This window comes from Aquarana catesbeiana, linkage group LG09 (assembly GCF_042186555.1).
Source record: "Aquarana catesbeiana isolate 2022-GZ linkage group LG09, ASM4218655v1, whole genome shotgun sequence".
Lineage (NCBI taxonomy): Eukaryota > Metazoa > Chordata > Amphibia > Anura > Ranidae > Aquarana > Aquarana catesbeiana.
Genome location: NC_133332.1, coordinates 37,263,471 through 37,290,173, shown reverse-complemented (window position 1 = coordinate 37,290,173; position 26,703 = coordinate 37,263,471). Strand labels below are relative to the sequence as shown.

The 26,703-nt window shown below is 45.8% G+C and overlaps 1 protein-coding gene across 1 annotated transcript in view; it reads left to right on the top strand.

The window, feature by feature from the left end:
* Window positions 1-26,703, top strand: part of LOC141107522 (major histocompatibility complex class I-related gene protein-like) — a 63,853-nt gene that overhangs the window by 34,172 nt on the left and 2,978 nt on the right. Inside the window, exons 3-6 of the mRNA XM_073598314.1 lie at window positions 8,119-8,397; window positions 10,608-10,883; window positions 21,001-21,099; window positions 22,370-22,399. Of these exons, the coding sequence (XP_073454415.1) occupies window positions 8,119-8,397; window positions 10,608-10,883; window positions 21,001-21,099; window positions 22,370-22,399 (684 nt within the window). The remainder of the gene's footprint in view (window positions 1-8,118; window positions 8,398-10,607; window positions 10,884-21,000; window positions 21,100-22,369; window positions 22,400-26,703) is intronic.

Here is a 26,703-nt window from a genome sequence, read left to right as displayed (position 1 = left end):
ACTACCTACAACTGAGCCGTTTGCAACCAGACTTTCTTGTTGCGTCTGGGAGGGGTCTTCATCCAGATCACCTGTCAACTGCAATGGGATTACTTGACCATCAAGGCCTTCCGCCAGACTTACGACACTCTTGTGAAACTCTGCTGAAATACTCTCCCTCCACTCCAAGAGAACGTACGTGCAATCCTCATCATACTCATATTTTAAGTCTAAAAGGTAAGACCCTTGATCTGGGACAGCCTTCTTCATCAACTGTCACACATCCTTGTCGAACCACCGGACACCTGGCAGTTTCAGAATTGTGGTTAGCTATGTATCCAACCGGCTCCCATGTTTTCGGCCCCAGTCAGTGGCAGTGACCGGGTCCATATTTTCTTCTACCCTAGACACATCACCTGACTTGCTCAAGTGTCCCACATGGGGTATCTCGTGGGACCTCCAAATGTAGCGGTACCCCCGTAAGGGCTGCTAATAGACACTGTATCCCACTGATTACCTCGACTCTGCAAATCCTCCCTTACCTCTGATACCCTGGGTTCCATCATGTCACCAGCTGTGGTAGTAAGTAGAGACTCACACAGTATTAAGGAAAAAATTCAAATATGTTTACTGTATTTAAAAACACAAGACACATATACATATATCAACTTTGTCAGTAATGAAAACACTCCAATATACACTGCCCTTTATCTCAAACTTATCATATAAACACAATATATTGGTGTAAAGTCTTTTTAGCTGTGGATGAACACAAATATTAACTCAATCAAAGAAACCTATGTGAACAGGTTAACAGGAGAGTAGACACCTGGCACTATATTTTATGTGTCAGATCTCTCCCTTCTGCCTCCTCAACTCACAGGCTAGAAAAACCTGCACAATGTGGAGAAACAGTATAAACAATCTAATATTCAATGGGATGGCTCCCTTTAGCAGTTCAATGCAATTAGAACAGATAAGGAGAGAAGATAACAAAAAGGTGAAAAAAGGGTATTCTTTGAAATCCAGACATCTTCAGCTAGCCTCTTTATGTTGTAGATAAAGTAATCCAGAATGGCAAAGTGTAGCAAAGCTAGCAAAGCTGTGATTTATCCTGGTAGTGTTATAACTTCCTTCTTTTATGATCCTAAAGATGTCATCTGATGTGGCTACTGAAATCAGTAATGTGTACTGAGCACAGGCATCTACTTGCTGTGTCCATTATAGAATTGGATTTAACTTCTGTGGGACTACAAGTACCACTAGCTAAACTGTGTGGGTGATGTTTAACAGCAGTGTCCTTAACTATAACATGGGCTGTGCCCGCTCACCACTCTGGAACTCAGATGTATTAGATAACAGTGCAGATGATGAATCTGAATTGCAGGTGCCTCTGGATGACCTGGAATAACCTCCGGTCCATTGCACTGAAGAAGCGATGCTGTCCGCAGAGATCCCTCTGGGTATAGCTGTCCCTATGTGTAGGCCACGAATCTTCAGCAAACTCCCTATCACACAGACCTTCTGCTGGCAGAGACAAAACAGTGTCCAGAGAGGCTGATCTAGGCCACGCCAGCCCCTTTTATGTCCTCTCCCAGCAGTCTGTTCTATTCACTCAGCATTCTGTTCCTTGTAGTTCAGATCAGTCCTCCTGGCACACAGTCACTTCACGAACTACACGTCCCATGACACTACATCCTCACACAGGAAAAAGGAAATTAACACATAGAACCCAGCAAACACTAGAGGGAGCCAACCCCACATTAACACAGAACATGTCTCTAAATTATAAGCATAATAGCCGACCCTGGCTACAAGTGTATATGCATGAAGATCCCAAATCACGATTGCCTGGATTTCTGACTTGAACCATTCCCAATAATCAAACAGATCTGCATGCAGATATTTAGGTCAATCAAAAAGAGCCAATAATAAATGCAAAATAGAATTTAATGAACCAATGTGCGGCTATACAGTACGAGACATTGAGGTTCTCACAGCTGAGCTCTTTAACATTATATATTTCATGTCATGCATAGGGCTTTATTTGCTAAAGGAAAAGAGACTGTCCACTTTGCAAATTAATGTTCACTTAGTCTTAGTAATAATAAAGAGAAGTTAGGCATACTTCTTCCTAATCACATGCAATAAAAAATCATGTTATGTTTTTTCTTTACTTTGCACATGATTGGGGTTTCAAAGTGAACGCGCTTTTATGCTTTGAACTGTCTCTCCTCCCTTTAAAAACTAATGGGTACATTAAAAGTGATATGCATTATATGGCCAAAAGTCTGTGTACACCTGACCATTACACCTCTGTAAGCTCATTGGACATCCTTTTTCAAAACCATGGTCATTAAAGTGGAGTTCCACCTAAAAATGGAACTTCTACTTTTTGGATTCCCCCCCCTTGGGTGTCACATTTGGCACCTTTCAGGGGGAAGGAGGGAGCAGATACCTGTCTAATACAGGTATTTGCTCCCACTTCCTGGCATAGATCACCGCGGTGATTGCGGCGACCTACGCCACTTCTGCCGCCTACTCTGTCCTCTTCCACCACTGTATTCTGTGAGACACAGAATACAGCAGAGACCTGAGAGGACGCGCAGCGCGACTCACGCATGCGCAGTAGGAAACCAGGAAGTGAAGCCGCACAGCTTCACTTCCTTATTCCCTTACCGAGGATGGCGGCGGCAGCAGCCGAAAGCTGAAGGACGGATCGGCTTCGGCTGCCAACACTGCGGGCTCCCCGGACAGTAAGTGTCCATATATTAAAAGTCAGCAGCTGCAGTATTTGTAGCTGCTGGCTTTTAATATTTTTTTTCAGTGAACCTCCGCTTTAATATGGATGTTGGTCCCTTTTTTGTGGCTATAACAGCCTTTACTCTTCCACAAAATTTTGGAGGGTGTTTGTTGGAATTTGTGCCCATTCAGCCAAAACAGTATTTGTGAGGTCAGGTACTGATGTTGGATGGTAATATCTGTATCACAATTAGTATTCTATTTCATCCTAAAGGTGTTCAGTAGGGTTGAGGTCAGGGCTCTAAAGGAAGACACTCAAGTTTCTCCATATCAAACTCATCAAACCATGTCTTTAACCACTTGCCGGCCGCCATCAAACAAAATGACGTCGGCAAAGTGGTTGTGTTATCCTGATGGGACGTCATATGACTTGGTCAGGATAACAAGCCTTTGCGCGCCCCCGGGGAACTATCACATGTACACTGACAGATCTCTTCCCCGCCTCCCCCAGCTGCAGAGCTGTTTGACAGCTCAGGGCTCAGATTGATGCTGAGGAGCTGGCCCGCCTCCTTCATTGTCAATGGTTGGGATTCGTGAGGGGGTGTAGCCAGGCAAGGGGTGACCCCGTCTGTCACTGGGGGGTGGAGCGACCGGCCTCAGGGATGATCGCACGATTCTTCTGGGCAGAGCAACATGGAGGTAAAAAAAAGGCTCTAAAAATGCTGTTTTCTTTTTTATGCAGCCACTGGACTGAGAGAAATTGGGTTGAAAACTGCTCTGCTTGATTTCTTACACTCAGGAATGTGCTAAAGAAAAAAACAGATACCATCTTAAGCTTTGTCAACTTTATTACTTCTATCTTTAGACTTTTACATATAAGTAAAAAAGTTCTGTTAGCTGACAAAGATCAAGATGGTATCTGTTTTTTCCTGTAGCACTGTCCTCCCTGTAAGTTTTCAACCCAATTTCTCCCAGTCCTCTGCCTGCTGTTGCCCAGTCCCCCTGCTGTCACCCAGTACTCTGCTGTCACCCAGTCCCCCTGCTGTCACCCAGTACTCTGCTGTCACCCAGTCCTCTGCTGTTGCCCAGTCCCCTGCTGTCACCCAGTACTCTGCTGTCACCCAGTCCCCCTGCTGTCACCCAGTCCTCTGCTGTCACCCAGTCCTCTGCTGTTGCCCAGTCCCCTGCTGTCACCCAGGCCTCTGCTGATGACCAGTCTCCTGCTGTCACCCAGTCCCCCTGCTGTCGCCCAGTCCCCCTGCTGTCACACAGTCTCTCTGCTGTCACCCAGTCCTCTGCTGTCACCCAGGCCTCTGCTGATGACCAGTCTCCTGCTGTCACCCAGCCCCCAGCTATCGCCCAGTCCCCTGCTGTCACCCAGTCCCTCTGCTGTCACCCAGTCCTCTAAAAACAAAAAAAATTAAATGTTGGCAACTATGCTCGCTGTGTATGGCAGTTCAATGAGGGGGCAACAAACATCACAGGGGGGTATAGACATGGCCTGTGCTAGACTATTTTGCGCCCTTTCTATACTGTATAGAAATTATATTTTAGAGGTACAGAAGTTTTGTTTTTTTGGGGGATTGCAAGTAGCTGGTCTTGCCTAGGGCGCAAAATAGTCTTGCACAGGCCCTGGCCCCATCAGAGCCAGACAAATAGTACTAGCAGTGGGACAAGGGAGTCGGGCTGAGCGGGCACAGGCAGTCCAGCATGTGGCAGCATCTTTGGTTCCGCCTGCAAGCTGGGCTGTCACCACCTCTCCTGAGCCTCCCTGAGTGATTGAGCGAGCTAAAGCAGAGGGGGGCGCCAAAGCTCAAGTGCCGATGATGAGCGGGTCTGAAGAGAAGGAACTGGGCTGCCCCTCCCCCCTCGAGCCGCCGCTGTCAGAAGAGGGCTCTGTTTCTTGCCTATCCCCCTCCTCCTGTCAGCAGTGGGGAGGGCGGCTGTGTCTCTGGAGAGGAACCGGTGGCCAAATTTAGAGTGTCACTTGTCACACACTGAATCTGGTGACAGGATGGGTGGCAAGTGACACGCTAAATCTGGTGACGGGATGGGTGGCAAGTGACACACTAAATCTGGTGACGGGATGGGTGGCAAGTGACATGCTAAATCTGGTGACGGGATGGGTGGCAAGTGACACGCTGAATCTGGTGACGGAATGGATAGCAAGTGACACGCTGAATCTGGTGGCAGGGGACGGGTGGCAAGTGACACGCTGAATCTGGTGGCAGGGGACGGGTGGCAAGTGACACTCTGAATTTGGTGACAGGTGACGATGGCAAGTGACACGCTGAATCTGGTAGCGGGATGGGTGGCAAGAGACACGCTGAATCTGGTGACGGGTCGGTGACAAGTGACCCACTGAATCTGGTGGCAGGGGACGGTGGCAAGTGACACGCTGAATTTGGTCACAGGTGATGATGGCAAGTGACACGCTGAATCTGATGGCAGGGGACAGGTGGCAAGTGACACACTGAATCCGGTGGCAGGAGATGGGTGGCAAGTGACACGCTGAATCTGGTGGCAGGGGACAGGTGGCAAGTGACACGCTGAATCTGGTGGCAGGAGACGGGTGGCAAGTGACATGCTGAATCTGGTGGCAGGGGACGGGTGCCAAGTGACACGCTGAATCTGATTGCAGGGGACGGGTGGCAAGTGACACGCTAAGTCTGGTGACGGGATGGGTGGCAAGTGACACGCTGAATCTGGTGACGGGATGGGTGGCAAGTGACATGCTAAATCTGGTGACGGGATGGGTGGCAAGTGACACGCTGAATCTGGTGACGGAATGGATGGCAAGTGACACACTGAATCTGGTGACGGAATGGATGGCAAGTGACACACTGAATCTGGTGGCAGGGGACGGGTGGCAAGTGACACGCTGAATCTGGTGGCAGGGGATGGGTGGCAAGTGACACTCTGAATTTGGTGACAGGTGACGATGGCAAGTGACACGCTGAATCTGGTAGCAGGATGGGTGGCAAGAGACACGCTGAATCTGGTGACGGGGCGGTGACAAGTGACACGCTGAATCTGGTGGCAGGGGACAGGTGGCAAGTGACACGCTGAATTTGGTCACAGGTGATGATGGCAAGTGACATGCTGAATCTGGTGGCAGGGGACAGGTGGCAAGTGACACACTGAATCTGGTGGCAGGAGATGGGTGGCAAGTGACACGCTGAATCTGGTGGCAGGGGACAGGTGGCAAGTGACACGCTGAATCTGGTGGCAGGAGACGGGTGGCAAGTGACATGCTGAATCTGGTGGCAGGGGACGGGTGCCAAGTGACACGCTGAATCTGGTGGCAGGGGACGGGTGGCAAGTGACACGCTAAGTCTGGTGATGGGATGGGTGGCAAGTGACACGCTGAATCTGGTGACGGAATGGATGGCAAGTGACATGCTGAATCTGGTGACGGAATGGATGGCAAGTGACACTCTGAATCTGGTGACAGGGGATGGGTGGCGAGTGACACGCTGAATCTGGTGACAGGTGACGATGGCAAGTGACACGCTGAATCTGGTGATGTGACATGGCAAGTGACATGCTGAATCTGGTGGCAGGGGACGGGTGACAAGTGACACGCTGAATCTGGTGGCAGGGGACGGGTGGCAAGTGACACTCTGAATTTGGTGACAGGTGACGATGGCAAGTGACACGCTGAATCTGGTAGCGGGATGGATGGCAAGTGACATGCTGAATCTGGTGACGGAATGGATGGCAAGTGACACTCTGAATCTGGTGACAGGGGATGGGTGGCGAGTGACACGCTGAATCTGGTGACAGGTGACGATGGCAAGTGACACGCTGAATCTGGTGATGTGACATGGCAAGTGACATGCTGAATCTGGTGGCAGGGGACGGGTGACAAGTGACACGCTGAATCTGGTGGCAGGGGACGGGTGGCAAGTGACACTCTGAATTTGGTGACAGGTGACGATGGCAAGTGACACGCTGAATCTGGTAGCGGGATGGGTGGCAAGTGACACGCTGAATCTGGTGACGGGGCGGTGACAAGTGACACACTGAATCTGGTGGCAGGAGACGGGTGGCAAGTGACATGCTGAATCTGGTGGCAGGGGACAGGTGGCAAGTGACACGCTGAATCTGGTGGCAGGAGACGGGTGGCAAGTGACATGCTGAATCTGGTGGCAGGGGACGGGTGGCAAGTGACATGCTGAATCTGGTGGCAGGGGACAGGTGGAAGTGACGCTGAATTTGGTCACAGGTGATGATGGCAAGTGACACGCTGAATCTGGTGGCAGGGGACAGGTGGCAAGTGACACGCTGAATCTGGTGGCAGGAAACGGGTGGCAAGTGACACGCTGAATCTGGTGGCAGGGGACAGGTGGCAAGTGACACGCTGAATCTGGTGGCAGGAGACGGGTGGCAAGTGACATGCTGAATCTGGTGGCAGGGGACGGGTGGCAAGTGACACGCTGAATCTGGTGGCAGGGGACGGGTGGCAAGTGACACGCTGAATCTGGTGGCAGGGGACGGGTGGCAAGTGACATGCTGAATCTGATGGCAGGGGACAGGTGGCAAGTGACACGATGAATCTGGTGGCAGAGGGCGGGTGGCAAGTGACACATTGAATCTGGTGGCAGGGGACGGGTGGCAAGTGACACGCTAAATCTGGTGGCAAGGGATGGGTGGCAAGTGACACACTGAATCTGGTGACACAGGACGGTGGCAAGTGACATGCTGAATCTGGTGGCAGGTGACAGTGGCAAGTGACATGATGAATCTGGTGACAAGGGACCAGTGGCAAGTGACACGCTGAATCTGGTGACAAGGGACCGGTGGCAAGTGACATGCTGAATCTGGTGGCAAGGGACTGGTGGCAAGTGACACGCTGAATCTGGTGGCAGGGGACACTAGCAAGTGACACGCTGTAAAGTAGAAATTTTCTTACTTTCATTCTTGAGAGTAGGTGCATAAATTGGGGCAAGCTTGTAGGGGCCCCATAGCATTACTTTGCCCAGGGGCCCATGATGCTGTTATGATGGCCCTGATAGTGTTGCATGACTGCGCAGTTGTCATTTAAACAGCGACAGCGCTGAAAGCTGAAAATTGGCCTGGGCAGGAAGGGGGGAAGTGCCCAGTATTGAAGTGGTTAAGAAGCTGGCTTGGTAGACTGAGGCACAGTCATGTTGAAACAGAAAAGGGTCTTCCCCAAACATGTCACAAGATTGGAAAAAACAATTGTCTAAAATGTTATTGGATGCTGTAGCATTCAGTAAAGCCTTCACTGGGAACATCTGAAGTGAATCATTTGGAGAGGTGTCCACAAACCTTTGGTCATATAGTGTATGTGTGATATTCAGGTGTTCACAAACCATATCATGTATACTACTGCACATGCTCCCATGTAATGTGTCCCTGTGCCGTGTGCAGGCTTCCATACTGCCCAGTGGATGTTTGGCTGTGAGCTGAGAGATGACGGAAGCACTGATGGCTTTACACAGTTGGGATATGATGGGAGAGATGTCATCTTCCTGGACATAGACAGAGGACTCTATATCCCAATCATACATGAGGCTCAGCTCAGTACACAGGAATGGAACAGTCCGGAGGTGAAATGGGGGAAGAAACAGAAGGATTACCTGGAGAATGAATGTATTGAACAATTGAAGAAGTTAAGTGAATATGGAAGAGAAGATCTAGAGAGGAGAGGTAAGTGCACTATCTGCACCATCATCAAACAGTCATACACTATCATACAACTTCGTGGCTTTACCTGTAAATGATATCTTTATAAACAGCACATTCTTATGATTTTTATATCGGTGCCTCTATTGAGGAGATTACACAATCACTAATAATAGGGACAGTCACTAATATTAACCCAACACGATTCCAAAGACCTGTTTAAATATGCGGCTATCATTGCCTCCTCTCTGAAAAGCAATCTGCACCTTCTTTTCAGAGGGTTTTTCACAGGTGAGGAGGTGATATGTCACCTTCTCACCACCTGTTTACTCTCTCAAAATGCTGACCCCACTGTATCACGCGATGAGCATTGAATGTGGTTGGAGGGTGCTTGCAGTGTGGCCTCATACACTTAAAGAGGAGCTCCAGTCATATTTCTAAAAATTAAAAGTCAGCAGCTACAAAAACTTTTAATAAACACACACTCACCTCTCCCGGGATCCATGGCTGTGCTCACCCAAACTTTTTTCCACTGGTTTATGGTTCCCAGTGGCCGGCATCTTAACTCTGTGCAACTGGCTGTGACAGCTTGCAGCATCACAGCTGGCTGCCCACTGCACATACATGAGCCACGTTGCGCATTGTGAATGGTCCTGCTGAATTCTGGGATCTGTGACATGTCCCAGAAGACTGCGGGGAGGGATGGTTTCCACATGGATTGCCAAGACAAAACCAGGTACCCCCCCCAAAAAAAAGATGTGCCAAATGTTAAAGAGGAGTGGGCGAGGATGACTTAAAGTGAAATTTCCCCAATTAAGTGAAGTTCTGTACTAAATAGGTTGCATTCTGTGGCAGTATTGCTTGTCAAATGCAGCATGCAGTTTACTTTTTGCCTCAGCCACGAAGCAAAGAATATTGGCCACAGATCGTGTAAAGCCCTGAGTGGCTGCATGCCCTTCTTTAGGTGTATGGTTGGGGTGGTAAAACCATGGTCCAACTGTCTGCTTTTATCACTCCTTTGGTCACCTGATTGACTGAGCCCTAACTATAGCATTACAGCTAAACTGTGGGATAAACTGATATTGTCTGAATACAAGAGGCATGTGTATTTCTTTAATTTTCAATATCATTTTTATTAGAGATTTTAGGCATACATGGAGGCAGATAAAATAAATAGTGCAGCGCAAATAAAAATTGAGAGAAAAAGTCCATCCAACAGTAATGAGGAACTACAAGTCCCAGAATAGAAGATGAGATCCCTCATGAAGGAAGGTGAGGTCCAATCCACTGGTGATAAATAGGTGACAGAACCCTCCACCACAAAGCCAAATGCGCTTACCAGAACAGGTGGACCTGGAGACAGTGCAGTACAAAACAATAACATAAATAAAATCCAACAATAAATGAAAACATAAAATAACAATAAAATTCAAGTAATCTTGTCAACAGTTGTCTTTTGCTGAAACTATTTTAGATGACTATATTGGTACATACTAGGATTTTCCCTAAACCTAGGGTTTCCGTTTCTGAAGTTTCAGTGGTTAATAACCACTTAAGGACTGCCCACCACATATATACTGCGGCAGGGTGGCTCTATTGCGTGAAACAATGTACCTGTACATTGTTTTATGCAATAGATAGTGTTGGCATGCGCGTGCACGCTGCACGGAGGAGTGGATGCGCGTGTCCGGCGGACCCGATGTCCGCCGGCCACCCGCGTTCTCTTCACAGAGAGGCAGAACGGGGATCTGAATATGTAAACAAGGCAGATCCCCGTTCTGTCAGGGGAGGGCATGGAGATTGTCTGTTCCTAGTAATCTGGAACAGCGATCTCTGTGTTCTTCCTGTCAGTACTTCCCCCACATAGTCAGTAGGCACTCCCAGGGAACACATTTAACCCTTTGATTGCCCCTGATGTTAACTCCTTCCCTGCCAATGTCATTTATAAGGTGATTAGTGCATTTTCATAGCACTTTTCATTTCGGTACAGCGTCACACACCCACACAATTGTCAGTTAAAATAACGCCTGGCCAGGAAGGGGGTAAATCCTTCCGGGGCTGAAGTGGTTAAGTAAGCAAATAACAGGTAGGGAGATTGCATCTTGGGTTTCAGTGTCCCTCATAGGAGGCTGATGGTTAAATGAGAGAGGCAAAAGTTAGATAGGTAGAGGGGTTCCTGTAACTTTGTTGTACTTCATAACCGCTTTCTGGTTTTACATATTTCTCTCTCTCAGTGCCCCCAGAGGTGAAGGTGTGGGGTCATCGTCAGTCGGATGGGGTGACAAGACTTCAGTGCCTGGTGTACGGGTTTCACCCCCGACCTGTGGATGTGAAGTGGGTGAGGAATGGGGAGGACCATCTTCCTTCAGATGAAATGAGTCCAATTCTCCCCCATCCTGATGGCACCTATCAGATCAGAGTCAGTGTGGAAGTGCCAACAAGGGAGGGAGATACTTACTCCTGTCATGTGGACCACAGCAGTCTAAAGGAGATTCTCATTGTGAATTGGGGTGAGTTGAACAATAGAAAACAAGAAATAAGCTTTGTGTAAACAAACAGATAACATTTTCCTTCAAAACTGACCTGAAACATATGCTTCCACTCCTGAGGGTGTTTTTATAGAGTACTAAGTTTATATTTGCACTAGGGTTGCACCGATACTAGTATCGGTATTGGTGCCGATATTGAGTATTTGCACAAGTATCGGTACTCATGCAAATGCACCCATACCTGAAACCGATACTTTCAGGCTTGGTTCTTTGAGCTGTCAGTGGGGTCTCCCCTGTTGACAGCTAAAGTGTTAAAGAAGTCCGGTAATTGGAGCTGTGAAAAAAAATAAAGCAGTTGGCAATGTTTATTAACAACATTGCTCAGCCGCTGAAACGCTAAAATAAAAAGAAACATTGTTTCTTTTTGTATCTTTCTGTTTCTTCATCTGCAGATCAAAGGGATGAACAAATATTCCTCTGTTTAACCCCTTATTAACCCCTAATCTACTCTAATCAGCCTTAATTAACTCCCTACTCTCCTCCATTTAATTGTTATTTTCCTGCTTTTTTTGTTCACGTCTATTTTATAAATGATTAACAATTAAATGTTTTTATTTGTTTGCTTTGTTGGTGAATATTTTTACACATATATATATATATATATATATATATATATATATATATATATATATATATATATATATTAACATATATTTACACATTTCACATTGAAAAAGCACAAAATTAAAAACAAAACTCTGTTTATTTCATTTGTAAATAACTTTTCAATGCTTTGTACCATTGCTGACAGCTGAAGTTAAAACAACAGTTGCGGCAGGTATCGGTACTCGTATTCGTTGTGCAAAAAAATGGTATCAGTGCATCCCTAATTTGCACAATGTTGGTTAAACATCCTTCCCTTCCCTTTTTATTTATTCCCCCTTTTCCTTACTATGTCCTTTATCCATGTTAGAATTTTGTAAATACTTCCTAGATCCTGGGCTTAACCACTTGACGAACGCCTCATGCTGATATACGTCGGCAGAATGGCACGTGCAGGCAGAATCACATACCTATACGTGATCTGCCTCCCGCGGGCGGGGGGTCTGATCGGACCCCCCCGGTGCCCGAGGTGGTCGGCTTGTGACTGGGAGTGATGAGAGGTGAGGGGGAGACCATCCGTTCATGGCCCCCCCCTCGCGATTGCTCCCAGCCAATGAGAATCTTCCTTTGCTGCTGTATGCTAAACAGCAGCAAAGGAAATGATGTCATCTCTCCTCAGCTCGGTATTTTCCGTTCCGGCGCCGAGGAGAGAAGACATCACTGTGAGAGTAAAACACACATACACTCAGTAGAACATGCCAGGCACACATTACACCCCCGACCCCCCCCCGATCGCCCCCCAATCACCCCCCCTGTCACACTGACACCAAGCAGTTTTTTTTTTGTTTTTTTTTTTCTGATTACTGCATGGTGTCAGTTTGTGACAGTTAGTGTGGTAGGGCAGTTAGTGTTAGCCCCCTTTAGGTCTAGGATACCCCCCTAATAAAGTTTTAACCCCTTGATCACCTGCCATCGCCAGTGTCACTAAGCGATCATTTTTCTGATCGCTGTATTAGTGTCGCTGGTGACGCTAGTTAGGGAGCTAAATATTTAGGTTTGCCGTCAGCGTTTTATAGCGACAGGGACCCCCATATACTATCTAATAAATGTTTTAACCCCTTGATTGCCCCCTAGTTAACCCTTTCACCACTGATCACCGTATAACTGTTACGGGTGACGCTGGTTAGTTTGTTTATTTTTTATAGTGTCAGGGCACCCGTAGTTTATTATGGAATAAAGGTTTAGCCCCCTGATCACCCAGCGGTGATATGCGTCGCCCCAGGCAGCGCTAACATCCATGCACGCAGCATACGCCTCCCTTAGTGGTATAGTATCTGAACGGATCAATATCTGATCCGATCAGATCTATACTAGCGTCCCCAGCTGTTTAGGGTTCCCAAAAACGCAGTGTTAGCGGGATCAGCCCAGATACCTGCTAGCACCTGCGTTTTGCCCCTCCGCCCAGCCCAGCCCACCCCACCCAAGTGCAGTATCGATCGATCACTGTCACTTACAAAACACTAAACACATAACTGCAGCGTTTGCAGAGTCAGGCCTGATCCCTGCGATCGCTAATGCCGCGTACACACGGTCGGACTTTTCGTCTACAAAAGTCCAACGGACGCTGACGGACTAAAGCTGGCTGGTAATCCGATCGTGTGTGGGCTTCTCCGGACTTTCAACGGACTTTTTTAGCCTCAAATCCGACGGACTTTAGATTTGAAACATGCTTCAAATCTTTACGTCGTAACTACGACGGACCCCGAAATCCGCTCGTCTGTGTGCTAGTCCGACGGACAAAAACCCACGCTAGGGCAGCTATTGGCTACTGGCTATCAACTTCCTTATTTTAGTCCGGTGTACGTCATCACGTACGAATCCGTCGGACTTTGGTGTGGTCGTGTGTAGGCAAGTCCGTTCGTTAGAAAGTCTGCCACAAGTCTGTCACAAGTCCGCCGCAAGTCTGCCGGAAGTCTGTCGGACAGGCTGTCGGACTTTTGTAGACGAAAAGTCCGACCGTGTGTACGCGGCATAACAGTTTTTTTGGTAGCGTTTTGGTGAACTGGCAAACACTAGCCCCAAGCAGCGTCAGGTTAGTGCCAGTACCGCTAACACCCATGCACGCACCGTACACCTCCCTTAGTGGTATAGTATCTGAACGGATAAATATCTGATCCGATCAGATTTATACTAGCGTCCCCAGCAGTTTAGGGTTCCCAAAAACGCAGCGTTGGTGGAATCAGCCCAGATACCTGCTAGCACCTGCGTTTTGCCCCTCCGTCCGACCCAGCCCACCCAAGTGCAGTATTGATCGATCACTGTCACTTACAAAATACTAAACGCATAACTGCAGCGTTCGCAGAGTCAGGCCTGATCCCTGCGATCGCTAACAGTTTTTTTTTTTTGTAGCGTTTTGGTGAACTGGCAAGCACCAGCGGCCTAGTACACCCCGGTCGTAGTCAAACCAGCACTGCAGTAACACTTGGTGACGTGGCGAGTCCCATAAGTGCAGTTCAAGCTGGTGAGGTGGCAAGCACAAGTAGTGTCCTGCTGCCACCAAGAAGAAGACAAACAGGCCTGTCGTGCCCATAATGCACTTCCTGCTGCATTCGCCAATCCTAATTGGGAACCCAGCGCTTCTGCAGCACCGGTACTTCCCCCATTCACATCCCCAACCAAATGCAGTCGGCTGCATGAGAGGCATTTTTATGTCCTCCCGAGTACCCCTACCCAACGAACCCCCCCCCAAAAAATATGTCGTGTCTGCAGCAAGCGCGGATATAGGCATGACACCCGCTATTATTGTCCCTCCTGTCCTGAGAATCCTGGTCTTTGCATTGGTGAATGTTTTGAACGCTACCATTCACTAGTTGAGTATTAGCGTAGGGTACAGCATTGCACAGACTAGGCAAACTTTCACAGGGTCTCCCAAGATGCCATCGCATTTTGAGAGACCCGAACCTGGAACCGGTTACAGTTATAAAAGTTAGTTACAAAAAAAGTGTGTATAAAAAAACACACAAACAAAAATATAAAAAAAAAAAAAGTAGTTGTCGTTTTATTGTTCTCTCTCTCTCTCTATTCTCTCTCTATTGTTCTGCTCTTTTTTACTGTATTCTATTCTGCAATGTTTTATTGTTATTATGTTTTATCATGTTTGCTTTTCGGGTATGCAATTTTTTATACTTTACTGTTTACTGTGCTTTATTGTTAACCATTTTTTTGTCTTCAGGTACGCCATTCACGACTTTGAGTGGTTATACCAGAATGATGCCTGCAGGTTTAGGTATCATCTTGGTATCATTCTTTTCAGCCAGCAGTCTGCTTTCATGTAAAAGCAATCCTAGCGGCTAATTAGCCTCTAAACTGCTTTTACAAGCAGTGGGAGGGAATGCCCCCCTCCCCACTGTCTTCCGTGTTTTTCTCTGGCTCTCCTGTCTCAACAGGGAACCTAAGAATGCAGCCGGTGATTCAGCCATAGAGCTTATCAGAGACCAGAGTGACTCCAAACATCTCTATGGTCTAAGAAACCAGAAGCTACGAGCATTTTATGACTTAGATTTAGCCGGATGTAAACAGTGCCATTGGGAAATTGGGGAAGCATTTTATCACAATTTTTTCAAAAAAGAGTACCTGTCACTACCTATTGCTATCATAGGGGATATTTACATTCCCTGAGATAACAATAAAAATGATTTTAAAAAAAATGAAAGGAACAGTTTAAAAATAAGATAAAAAGCAAAAAAATAATGAAGAAAAAAAAAAGCACCCCTGTCCCCCCCTGCTCTCGCGCTATGGCGAACGCAAGCATTGGTCTGGCGTCAAATGTAAACAGCAATTGCACCATGCATGTGAGGTATCACCGCGAAGGTCAGATCGAGGGCAGTAATTTTAGCAGTAGACCCCCTCTGTAAATCTAAAGTGGTAACCTGTAAAGGCTTTTAAAGGCTTTTAAAAATGTATTTATTTTGTTGCCACTGCACGTTTGTGCGCAATTTTAAAGCATGTCATGTTTGGTATCCATGTACTCGGCCTAAGATCATCTTTTTTATTTCATCAAACATTTGGGCAATATAGTGTGTTTTAGTGCATTCAAATTTTAAAAAGTGTGTTTTTTCCCCAAAAAATGCGTTTGAAAAATCGCTGAGCAAATACTGTGTGAAAAAAAAAAATGAAACGCCCACCATTTTAATCTGTAGGGCATTTGCTTTAAAAAAATATATAATGTTTGGGGGTTCAAAGTAATTTTCTTGCAAAAAAAAATAATTTTTTCATGTAAACAAAAAGTGTCAGAAAGGGCTTTGTCTTCAAGTGGTTAGAAGAGTGGGTGATGTGTGACATAAGCTTCTAAATGTTGTGCATAAAATGCCAGGACAGTTCAAAACCCCCCAAATGACCCCATTTTGGAAAGTAGACACCCCAAGCTATTTGCTGAGAGGCATGTCGAGTCCATGGAATATTTTATACTGTGACACAAGTTGCGGGAAAGAGACAAATTTTTTTTTTTTTTTTGCACAAAGTTGTCACTAAATGATATATTGCTCAAACATACCATGGGGAATATGTGAAATTACACTGCAAAATACATTTTGTTGCTTTTCCTGAGTATGGGGATACCACATGTATGAGACTTTTTTGGAGCCTAGCCGCGTACGGCACCCCGAAAATCAAGCACCACCTTCAGGCTTTCTAAGGGCGTAAATTTTTGATTTCACTCTTCACTGCCTATCACAGTTTCGGAGGCCATGGAATGCCCAGGTGGCACAACCCCCCCCCCCAAATGACCCCATTTTGGAAAGTAGACACTCCAAGCTATTTGCTGAGAGGTATAGTGAGTATTTTGCAGACCTCACTTTTTGTCACAAAGTTTTGAAATTTGAAAAAAGAAAAAAAATTTGTTTTTCTTGTCTTTCTTCATTTGTAAAAACAAATGAGAGCTGCAAAATACTCACCATACCTCTCAGCAAACAGCTTGGGGTGTCTACTTTCCAAAATGGGGTCATTTGGGGGGGTTGTGCCACCTGGGCATTCCATGGCCTCCGAAACTGTGATAGGCAGTGAACAGTGAAATCAAAAATTTACACCCTTAGAAATCCTGAAGGCGGTGATTGGTTTTTGGGGCCCCGTACTCGGCTAGGCTCCTAAAAAGTCCCACACATGTGGTATCCCCATACTCAGGAGAAGCAGCTAAATGTATTTTGGGGTGCAATTCCACATATGCCCATGGCCTGTGTGAGCAATATATCATTTAGTGACAACTTTGTGCAAAAAAAAAAATGTGTCACTTTCCCGCATTTTGTGTCAAAATATAAAATATTCCATGGACTCAACATGCCTCAATCAAATAGCTTGGGGTGTCTACTTTCCAAAATGTGGTCATTTGGGGGGGTTTTATGCCATCTGGGCATTTTATGGCCTTCAAAACTGTGATAGGTAGTGAGGAGTAAAATAAAAAATTTACGCCCTTAGAAATCCTGAAGGCAGTGATTGGTTTTCGGGGCCCCGTACGCAGCTAGGCTCCCAAAAAGTTCCATACATGTGATATCCCCGTACTCAGGAGAAGCAGCTGAATATATTTTGGGGTGCAATTCCACATGGCCTGTGTGAGCAATATATCATTTAGTGACAACTTTTTGTAATTTTTTTTTTGTCATTATTCAATCACTTGGGACAAAAAAATTAATATTCAATGGGCTCAACATGCCTCTCAGCAATTTCCTTGGGGTGTCTACTTTCCAAAATGGGGTCATTTGTGGGGGTTTTGTACTGCCCTGCCATTTTAGCACCTCAAGAAATGACATAGGCAGTCATAAATTAAAGGCTGTGTAAATTCCAGGAAATGTACCCTAGTTTGTAGGCGCTATAACTTTTGCGCAAACCAATAAATATACACTTATTGACATTTTTTTTACCAAAGACATGTGGCCGAATACATTTTGGCCTAAATGTATGACTAAAATTGAGTTTATTGGATTTTTTTTATAACAAAATTAGAAAGTATAATTTTTTTTCAAAATTTTCGGTCTTTTTCCATTTATAGCGCAAAAAATAAAAACGGCAGAGGTGATCAAATACCATCAAAAGAAAGCTCTATTTGTGGGAGGAAAAGGACGCAAATTTTGTTTGGGTACAGCATTGCATGACCGTGCAATTAGCAGTTAAAGCGACGCAGTGCCAAATTGTAAAAAGTGCTCTGGTCATTAAGGGGGTAAATCCTTCCGGGGCTGAAGTGGTTAAACCTCAATATGAAAAAAAAAGAACTGACCTGAAACCTGACCTGAAGCCATCTCCCCATCCTGTTCCCTAACTGAACATGTGAATATGTGACACTTGGTGCTTTAGCTCCACACTGAAGTACAGAAACACAGGATGATCAGCTGGCCATTTGGACTAATTTTGAGCCCTTTCAGGAATTGTGTTACAGTCAGGGACTAAAAAACCTGAGGGATAGGTGGTTGGTTTCCAATCTGCTTTATAAGCCAAACATGCCCCATTTATATTTGAACTCTCCTAAGAATTTATATAAACAAATTGTATTCATCCAGCTACATGAGGTCCACTCATGAGTGATCTAAGCCAACCTGTCTGTTTTTTTTCTAAAATATATCTAAACCCAAGAACCACGGTCTCCAAACTTCAGCCCGAGCACCTGACGTGACCCTTTGCTAGCCTTTATCTGGCCCTTACACTATGTTACTATGTAACTAATGATGGGGCACTATTGCTCCGACTGACACTAATGATGGGGCACTATTCCTCTCACTGACACCAATGATGGGACACTATTCCTCCTCCTACTGATCACCAACCCTAAGGCAATGTTTATTCTCACCGATGCTGGGCCTGGGACATTTTCTACCTCCACTGACCACCACAATCCAGCCCCCCTGAAGTCTGAAGGATAGTAAACTGGCCCTTTGTTTTAAAAGTTTGGAGACCCCTGCCCAAGAACAAAAATGTCTTATGCCCTGTACACACGATCGGACATTGATCGGACATACCGACAACAAAATCCATGGATTTTTTCCGACGGATGTTAGCTCAAACTTGCCTTGCATACACACCGATCATTCTGAACGTGGTGACGTAAAACACGTACGTCAGGACTATAAACGTGGCAGTAGCCAATAGCTTTCGTCTCTTATTTTATTCTGAGCATGCGTGGCACTTTGTGCGTTGGATTTGTGTACACACGATCGGAATTTAAACGATCGGATTTTGTTGTTGTAAAATTTTATAGCCTGCTCTCAAACTTTGTGTGTCGGAAATTCCGATGGAAAAAGTCCGATGGAGCCCACACATGATCGGAATTTCCGACAACACAATCCGATCGCACTTTTTCTGTCGGAAAATCTGACCGTGTGTACAGGGCATAATAGTGCAGCTTTCCTGTCTTTAGATATGGTAGCTAAGCAAATTTCTGAAAGTATTGAAAATACTGATCAGTCCTGCTAGAAATCAAGTTCTTTTTACCTTCCTGTGTACTGAACTAAAAAAACTAAGAATGCAATCAGATTTCCCACTTATCTTCTGTGAACTACAAAACACCTACCCACATGTAATTGAGAGGAGGTGTTTGTAGTCCAAATCAGAGAAGCAACCTAGGGGGACAACACTGTTCCTTTATAGGTATAGTGAGTCACCCTTGGACAAAAAGGTGTTATGTTGGCAGGATCACCAGGTAAACATAAAGGGGAAAACACATCTAAGGATTGGTAAGCTGAAATATATTTATATTTTGTTTTTGGGATTATATGTGTTTTAAATGTTGTGTGCCCAATGAAGAAAACCACTCGATGTTATTTCAGGTCACTGACTCTAATGCTCAGGACACTTTCCTAAATCTATCAATCAGGCTTCACCCTGGATCCCTTTGCATAGATCATTAACAAGGAAAAACTCCCATTTGCCTGGGGTACCACCCCAAACACCTGCCAGCAGAGCTGCTGATAGAAATCGCTAGCCCCCGTACAGACTACCTGATAGGGCCCCCCAAGAAAATATTGAAGCTATATTTTGCTAAAAATACAATAAAATCATTATTAGCAGACACAAATGCAACATAATTTACAAAATTCCTGCTAAATCTAAAAGATAAAACTGAGTTAATAAATAGAAATGAAGATGAGATGAAAAAAATATACAGGCTGGGCAGTTGAAAGCTCCAGGATCAGAGAGAGAGAGGGAGAGAAAACAAAGATACAGAGATAACAAACTCAGGAGCAGAGCTAACATTAGAGCCAGCAAGAGGAGGGGGTCCGCACAATGAGGGGGATTAGTGAGGGACCACTGTCTTTCTCAGCAGGTAAAAGCTGGCAGCCGGGAGAGGGGGAGAGACCAGCTTTCAGCTGCTGGAGGAAGAGTTCTGTAATTGTCATCCATCACTAATCCCCCTCCCTGCGTGGGCCCCCCGTGCGCTCGTGCCCCCTACAAGAGGACTGGTGGTCCCCCCTATCAGTGGTCCTGCCTGCCAGTTACAGAATTAAAGAAGATCTTCGGTAATTAAAAAAAAAAAAATAAAAGCCAGCAGGTACAAAGTCTTTAGCTGCTGACTATTAATAAATAAATAGACACTTACCAGTCCAGGGATCCAGCACTTCCTCACCAGGGCTGGTTCTTCACCAGTCTTCAGCTCCCCAGTGCACCATCCTGACTGCAGGAAGCCAGCTGTGAACCCTTGCTTCTTCACAGCCAGTTCCCCACTGCACATGAGAAAGCTGCGCTACACCCTGTGAATGGTTCCGCAGCCTGTGCAATGACCAGTGCCATGTCCCAGGAGGCTGCTGGTGGTGAGGGTGGGGTGGGGGGACAATCAGAGCAGAAGTGGGAGTGGGTACCTGTCAAAACTAGATACCTGCTCCCTAAAAAAATGTTTGCATTAGTAGCAGAGGAGAGGGGAAGGAGTAGTTATAGCGTAATGTCCAATTTGAAGTGGTTTCACTCTAAAGCGGAGTTCCACCCAGAAATTGAACTTACGTTGTCTGGATTCCCCCCCCCCTCCAGTGTCACATTTTGGCACCTTTCAGGGGGGAGGGGGGAGCAGATACCTGTCTAATCCAGGTATTTGCTCTCACTTCTGGCGAAAGATCGCCATGTCCGGCCCCTCCTCCGTCCCCCCTGCTGTCTTCTGGGAGACACACAGGTCCTAGAAGACAGCAGGGACCAGTCAGAATGCGCAACATGACTCGCGCATGTGCAGTAAGGAACCAGGCTGTGAAGCCGTGAGGCTTCACTTCCTGATTCCCTTACTTAAGATGCCGGTGTCTCCACCCAGAGTCCAGGTACAGGTCGGCTTCAGGTGAGGACATCACGGGCTCCCTGGACAGGTAAGTGTCCTTATTTTAAAAGTCAGCAGCTGCAGTTTTTCTAACTGCTGACTTTTTTTTTAGGTGGAACTCCGCTTTAAGTAAAGAGAATCTGTCCCCCCTTTATTTTATTTGTAAATTTGAATTCTTATGACTTCCTCATGCTCTTTCCTGTTCTTGCTTTGGAGTGTTACCTCCGTCTCATGTTTTCCTCTATGTTTCTCTCTCAGAACCCAACAATGGTCTCCCAATTACCGTGATTGTTGGTGTTACCATCGCCTGTCTTGTTGTTGCGGTTGCAGTTATTATTGGAATCTCTCTGTATAAGAGTAAGTGTCAGTGCTGGAGGATTTTATGCGGGGATTCAATAAAGTAATAAGGACACATTTCTGGCAGTATGGTCTCTTTAACATTACCGGTGCCAAATTCATGAACACTGTGTTCCAGTTTTAGTACCAGTCAGGGGCGGACTAACCATTCGGGCACTCGGGCACTGCTCGACGGCCCCATGCCACTAAGGGGCCCCATCAGGGTTGCCAGCCTCAATAAAATCAGGGACAGTATGTAAAAATCTGTGTTTTCTTTAAAAAAAATCCCAAGATTATAGCTGCCCCGCCTCTCCGGTACCTTTTCAGTGTGTGTATGTGTATACTGTGTGTGTATAATGTGTGTCTGTGTGTGTATACTGTGTGGCCCCATAATCTATTGCCTGGGGGCCCCATAATCTCCTATTGCCTGGGGGCCCTATAATCTTCTATTGCCCGGGGGCCCCATAATCCTCTCCTATTGCCCGGGGGCCCCATGAGTTGTCAGTCCGCCCCTGGTACCAGTACCAACATGTGCACCAGATTAACATAGTTCTTACTACCACCACTACTAGAATCTGTCACTATGGCTAAAAGAATTACCACCAGTTTATAGATAAGCAAACTGGCAGTCATTACAAGACCAACTCTAAGCTGGTGTACAGAGAGACACCAGTGTTCAGAGTTGGCCATAGGTGCTCTAAATCAATATTGTGACAGCTTCCAGCACAGGGCTCATGGATGCTCATGGGTGCTGGGACACAGGCAGCCACCAGATCTTTAGAAACCAATGTCTCTCATCTGGATGAGAGCTGAAGGTAAACAAAAGGGGGTGGGTGTCAGTGATACTATTATCTAAATATGACAATATTCAAGTGTGGCAATAGCAATATTTGGACAATGATGTCACCAGCATTCCTGCCCCTTTGTTTATTTTAAGCTGTCACCTCTTGAATCTCATAGTTGGCGGGTAAATGGGGATGAGTCTTCTGTTCCTATGATACTTTCGGCTGCTTGGCCAACATTGTTGTTGCTGCCTCAGTGCAGCCCATGTACAGTACATACAGTATCTATGGCTGCCTCATGATCTTTCCTTTTTGGAGTGTTACCTCCAAAATTCTTTAAAAAAATAAAAATACAGTTGCACTGTCCAAATAAACATTTGTGTTGATGGTCATTTTCAGAGCAGATTAGACTGTACACCTGTTAGAACCTAATAGAATTTTCTATAGCAGTTTGTGAGGTTCTTGTATTTAGTGTTTTCTATTTTCCAACTGTATCTTCTTTATTTCAGAGAGGGGTCATGGCTACAAGAGCACTAACAGTAAGTATTCCGTTGTGTCATTATAGTATGTGATGGTCGAAGAATTTTTATACGGAATTGAAAATGTGACTTTCGTATAAGATTATAAACCATAGAATTTAAAACAGAAGTCTAGTTTATTTAATCCACCTATGCTTACCACCCAGATGCTCCCCACCCCGCACATTAAAAAATAATATATATACAGTGCCTTGCGAAAGTATTCGGCCCCCTTGAACTTTTCAAACTTTTGCCACATTTCAGGCTTCAAACATAAAGATATAAAATTTTTATTTTTTGTGAAGAATCACAAACAAGTGGGACACAATTGTGAAGTGGAACAAAATCTATTGGATTGTTGAAACTTTTTTAACTAATAAAAAAATGAAAAGTGGGGCGTGCAAAATTATTCGGCCCCCTTGCGTTAATACTTTGTAGAGCCACCTTTTGCTGCGCTTACAGCTGCAAGTCGCTTGGGGTATGTCTCTATCAGTTTTGCACATCGAGAGACTGAAACTCTTGCCCATTCTTCCTTGCAAAATAGCTCGAGCTCAGTGAGGTTGGATGGAGAGCATTTGTGAACAGCAGTTTTCAGCTCTTTCCACAGATTCTCGATTGGATTCAGGTCTGGACTTTGACTTGGCCATTCTAACACCTGGATACATTTATTTGTGAACCATTCCTTTGTAGATTTTGCTGTATGTTTGGGATCATTGTCTTGTTGGAAGATAAATCTTCGTCCCAGTTTCAGGTCTTTTGCAGACTCCAAGAGGTTTTCATCCAGAATGGTCCTGTATTTGGCTGCATCCATCTTCCCCTCAATTTTAACCATCTTCCCTGTCCCTGCTGAAGAAAAGCAGGCCCAAACCATGATGCTGCCACCACCATGTTTGACAATGGAGATGGTGTGTTGAGGATGATGAGCTGTGTTGCTTTTACGCCAAACATATCGTTTTGCATTGTGGCCAAAAAGTTCGATTTTGGTTTCATCGGACCAGAGCACCTTCTTCCACATGTTTGGTGTGTCTCCCAGGTGGCTTGTGGCAAATTTTAGACGAGCCTTTTTATGGATATCTTTGAGAAATGGCTTTCTTCTTGCCACTCTTCCATAAAGGCCAGATTTGTACAGTGTACGACTGATTGTTGTCCTATGGACAGACTCTCCCACCTCAGCTGTAGTTCTCTGCAGTTCATCCAGAGTGATCATGGGCCTCTTTGCTGCATCTCTGATCAGTCTTCTCCTTGTCTGAGCTGAAAGTTTAGAGGGACAGCCAGGTCTTGGTAGATTTGCAGTGGTCTGATACTCCTTCCATTTCAAAATGATCGCTTGCACAGTGCTCCTTGGGATGTTTAAAGCTTGGGAAATCTTTTTGTATTCAAATCCGGCTTTAAACTTCTCCACAACAGTATTACGGACCTGCCTGGTGTGTTCCTTGGTCTTCATGATGCTCTCTGCGCTTTAAACAGAACCCTGAGACTATCACAGAGCAGGTGCATTTATACAGAGACTTGATTACACACAGGTGGATTCTATTTATCACCATCAGTCATTTAGGACAACATTGGATCATTCAGAGATCCTCGCTGAACTTCTGGAGTGAGTTTGAGGCAAAAGTAAAGGGGCCGAATAATTTTGCACGCACCACTTTTTAGTTTTTTATTTGCTAAAAAAGTTTAAAATATCCAATAGATTTCGTTCCACTTCACAATTGTGTCCCACTTGTTGGTGATTCTTCACAAAAAATTTAAATTTTATATCTTTATGTTTGAAGCCTGAAATGTGGCAAAATGTTGAAAAGTTCAAGGGGGCCGAATACTTTTGCAAGGCACTGTATATAGTAAAGGGAGTGCTAGGGTTCCTCTTCTCCTTGGTAGTGACAAGGAACACTCCTTACAGCTGCCCTGAACATTGCCCATGTAATGATGTGTAAGTGTTGTTCACTACAGTAGTTCCCTGAGCCCAGGCTGTGTGATAAAGCACCCCAAGGGGCAGTCCATGGCAGACAAAGTGCCCAGACGAAGCGTATTGAATTATGCTGGCTGCCACCTAACCTGAGGAAGACTGAGGAACACTGATGATGGCTATCATTTATTTGAGGAAAACTGAGGACATCTAGTAATGGAAATAAGTGACTGTGGTGGACAGCTCTGAAGTGAAAGTGAGTATTGTAGCAGAAACTGTCTTTTTTTTTATTTTTTACTGGGCTATGTATTTTATTTAGTTTTTGGCTGGAGTTCACAAGTCCTCCTCCTTAGCTAACCCCCTTCCCAGCACATGTCTTCCTCCTTAAAGGGGTTGAAAAGGTTCATTTTTCTTTTTAAATAACAAACATGTCATACTTACCTCCACTGTGCAGCTCGTTTTGTACAGAGTGGCCCCGGTCCTCGTCTTCTGGGGTCCCTTGGCCACTGTCTTGGCTCCTCCCCACATCGGCTAACCCCTGTTCTGGGAAGCGCTCTCCCAAGGGGGTTAACTTGCGGGCACGCTCCCGTGATGCAGTGATACAGTCGGTGGCTATAGTCGCGGACTGTATCACTCAGCCCCACCCCCTGGCGCGCCACATCATTGATTTGATTGACAGCAGTGGGAGCCAATGGCTGCGCTGCTATCAATCATCCAATGAATGAGCCGAGAAGAGCCGAGAAGCCCGGTTGAGAAGCCAGCGCGTTCATGACGCGGGACTTTCCAGGGCTCAGGTAAGTAAATGGGGGGGCTGGCGGGCCGCTAATCATCGGATGTTTTTTCACCTTAATGCATAGAATGCATTAAGGTGAAAAAACATGTACCTTTACAACCCCTTTAATCCCCCCTTCCTTCAGCACTATTGTCCTGATCTGTAGCAAAAAAACTCCTTCCCTCCTGCAACATGTGACAATAGTAAGAGCCCTTGCACACTGGGGCGGGGGCGGCGTCGGCGGTAAAACGCCACTATTATTAGTGGCGTTTTACCCCCGGTATGCGGCCAGTATGCGGCCGCTAGCGGGGCGGTTTTACCCCCCGCTAGCGGCCAAGAAGGGGTTAAATACCACCGCAAAGCGCCTCTGCAGAGGCGCATTGCCGGCGGTATAGCCGCGCCGTCCCATTGATTTCAATGGGCAGGAGCGGTAAAGGAGCGGTATACACACCGCTCCTTCACCGCTCCGAAGATGCTGCTGGCAGGACTTTTTTTACCGTCCTGCCAGCGCATCGCTCCAGTGTGCAAGCCCTCGGGGCTTTCACACTGGAATGCAAGGAGCGGCACTTTCGGGTCGGTTTGCAGGCGCTATTATTAGCGCAATAGCGCCTGCAAACCGCCCCAGTGTGCAAGGGCTCTAAGGTTTGGGCACCTCCAAAACTGAGGCAGGAACATCAGAAAACCATTATTCTGTTTACATTCACAAGGTTGCGGAACAACAAGTAAGGTGGATTTATTTGGGAAGCGCTCAGGCTGAAGTGTATCCCACAGTACAGGATGTCATTACCTAAATTATATTCCAAATTAGAGGTGACATGGTGGTGTTGATTTACTAAAGGCAAATAGACTGTGCACTCTGCAAGTGCAGTTGCTCCAGAGCTTAGTAAATGAACAGAAGCTCTGCTGACTTCCATCATCCAATCATGTGCAAGCAAAAATGAATTTATTTGTAATTTTTCTTGCACGTGATTAGGTATTCTTTTCAAAGTGAAGTGAAGCTTTACCACATTTATTAAGCTCTGGAGCAACTGCACTTGCAGAGTGCACAGTCTATTTGCCTTTAGTAAATAAACCCCTGTCCCTTTAGGAAGTGGGTAAGGAACTTGTGGCAAGCAGCCTCTTATTACCAAGCAGCACTCTGCCATCCAGAACTGGTGATGTTGGCAATGATTTAGGACCCAGCAACAGTGATTTCTCAGAGAACCGGTGATATCAGCAGTGACACAGGACTTGGCAATGGAGATCTCTCATGGAACCATTTACACTCTGACAGCTGTGACCTCTGTGGAGATGTGGCAGCCTGGATTCTCTCTCTCTCTCTGACACCACGTAAAACACTACAGCAGGCAGCTCTCCAAAACAGCAGCCCACTTTGATGCTCACATTTCACTTTCCCAATGCCCCTGAGTCCTGGCTTCTGCTTCTTTTTCTTCCTCCTCTACTGCTCCCAATGTGACATCCGTGTGGGCCCATGGCCCCAATGCACCCAGGGTGCATTGGGAGCGTTGCACTCGCATGGACAATTTGCCGACTACTTTCTCCCATCAGGAGAAGTTTCATGGCAGTACCAATATATATATATATATATATATATATATATATATATATATATATATATATATATATATATAAATAATGCAGTGCAAATTT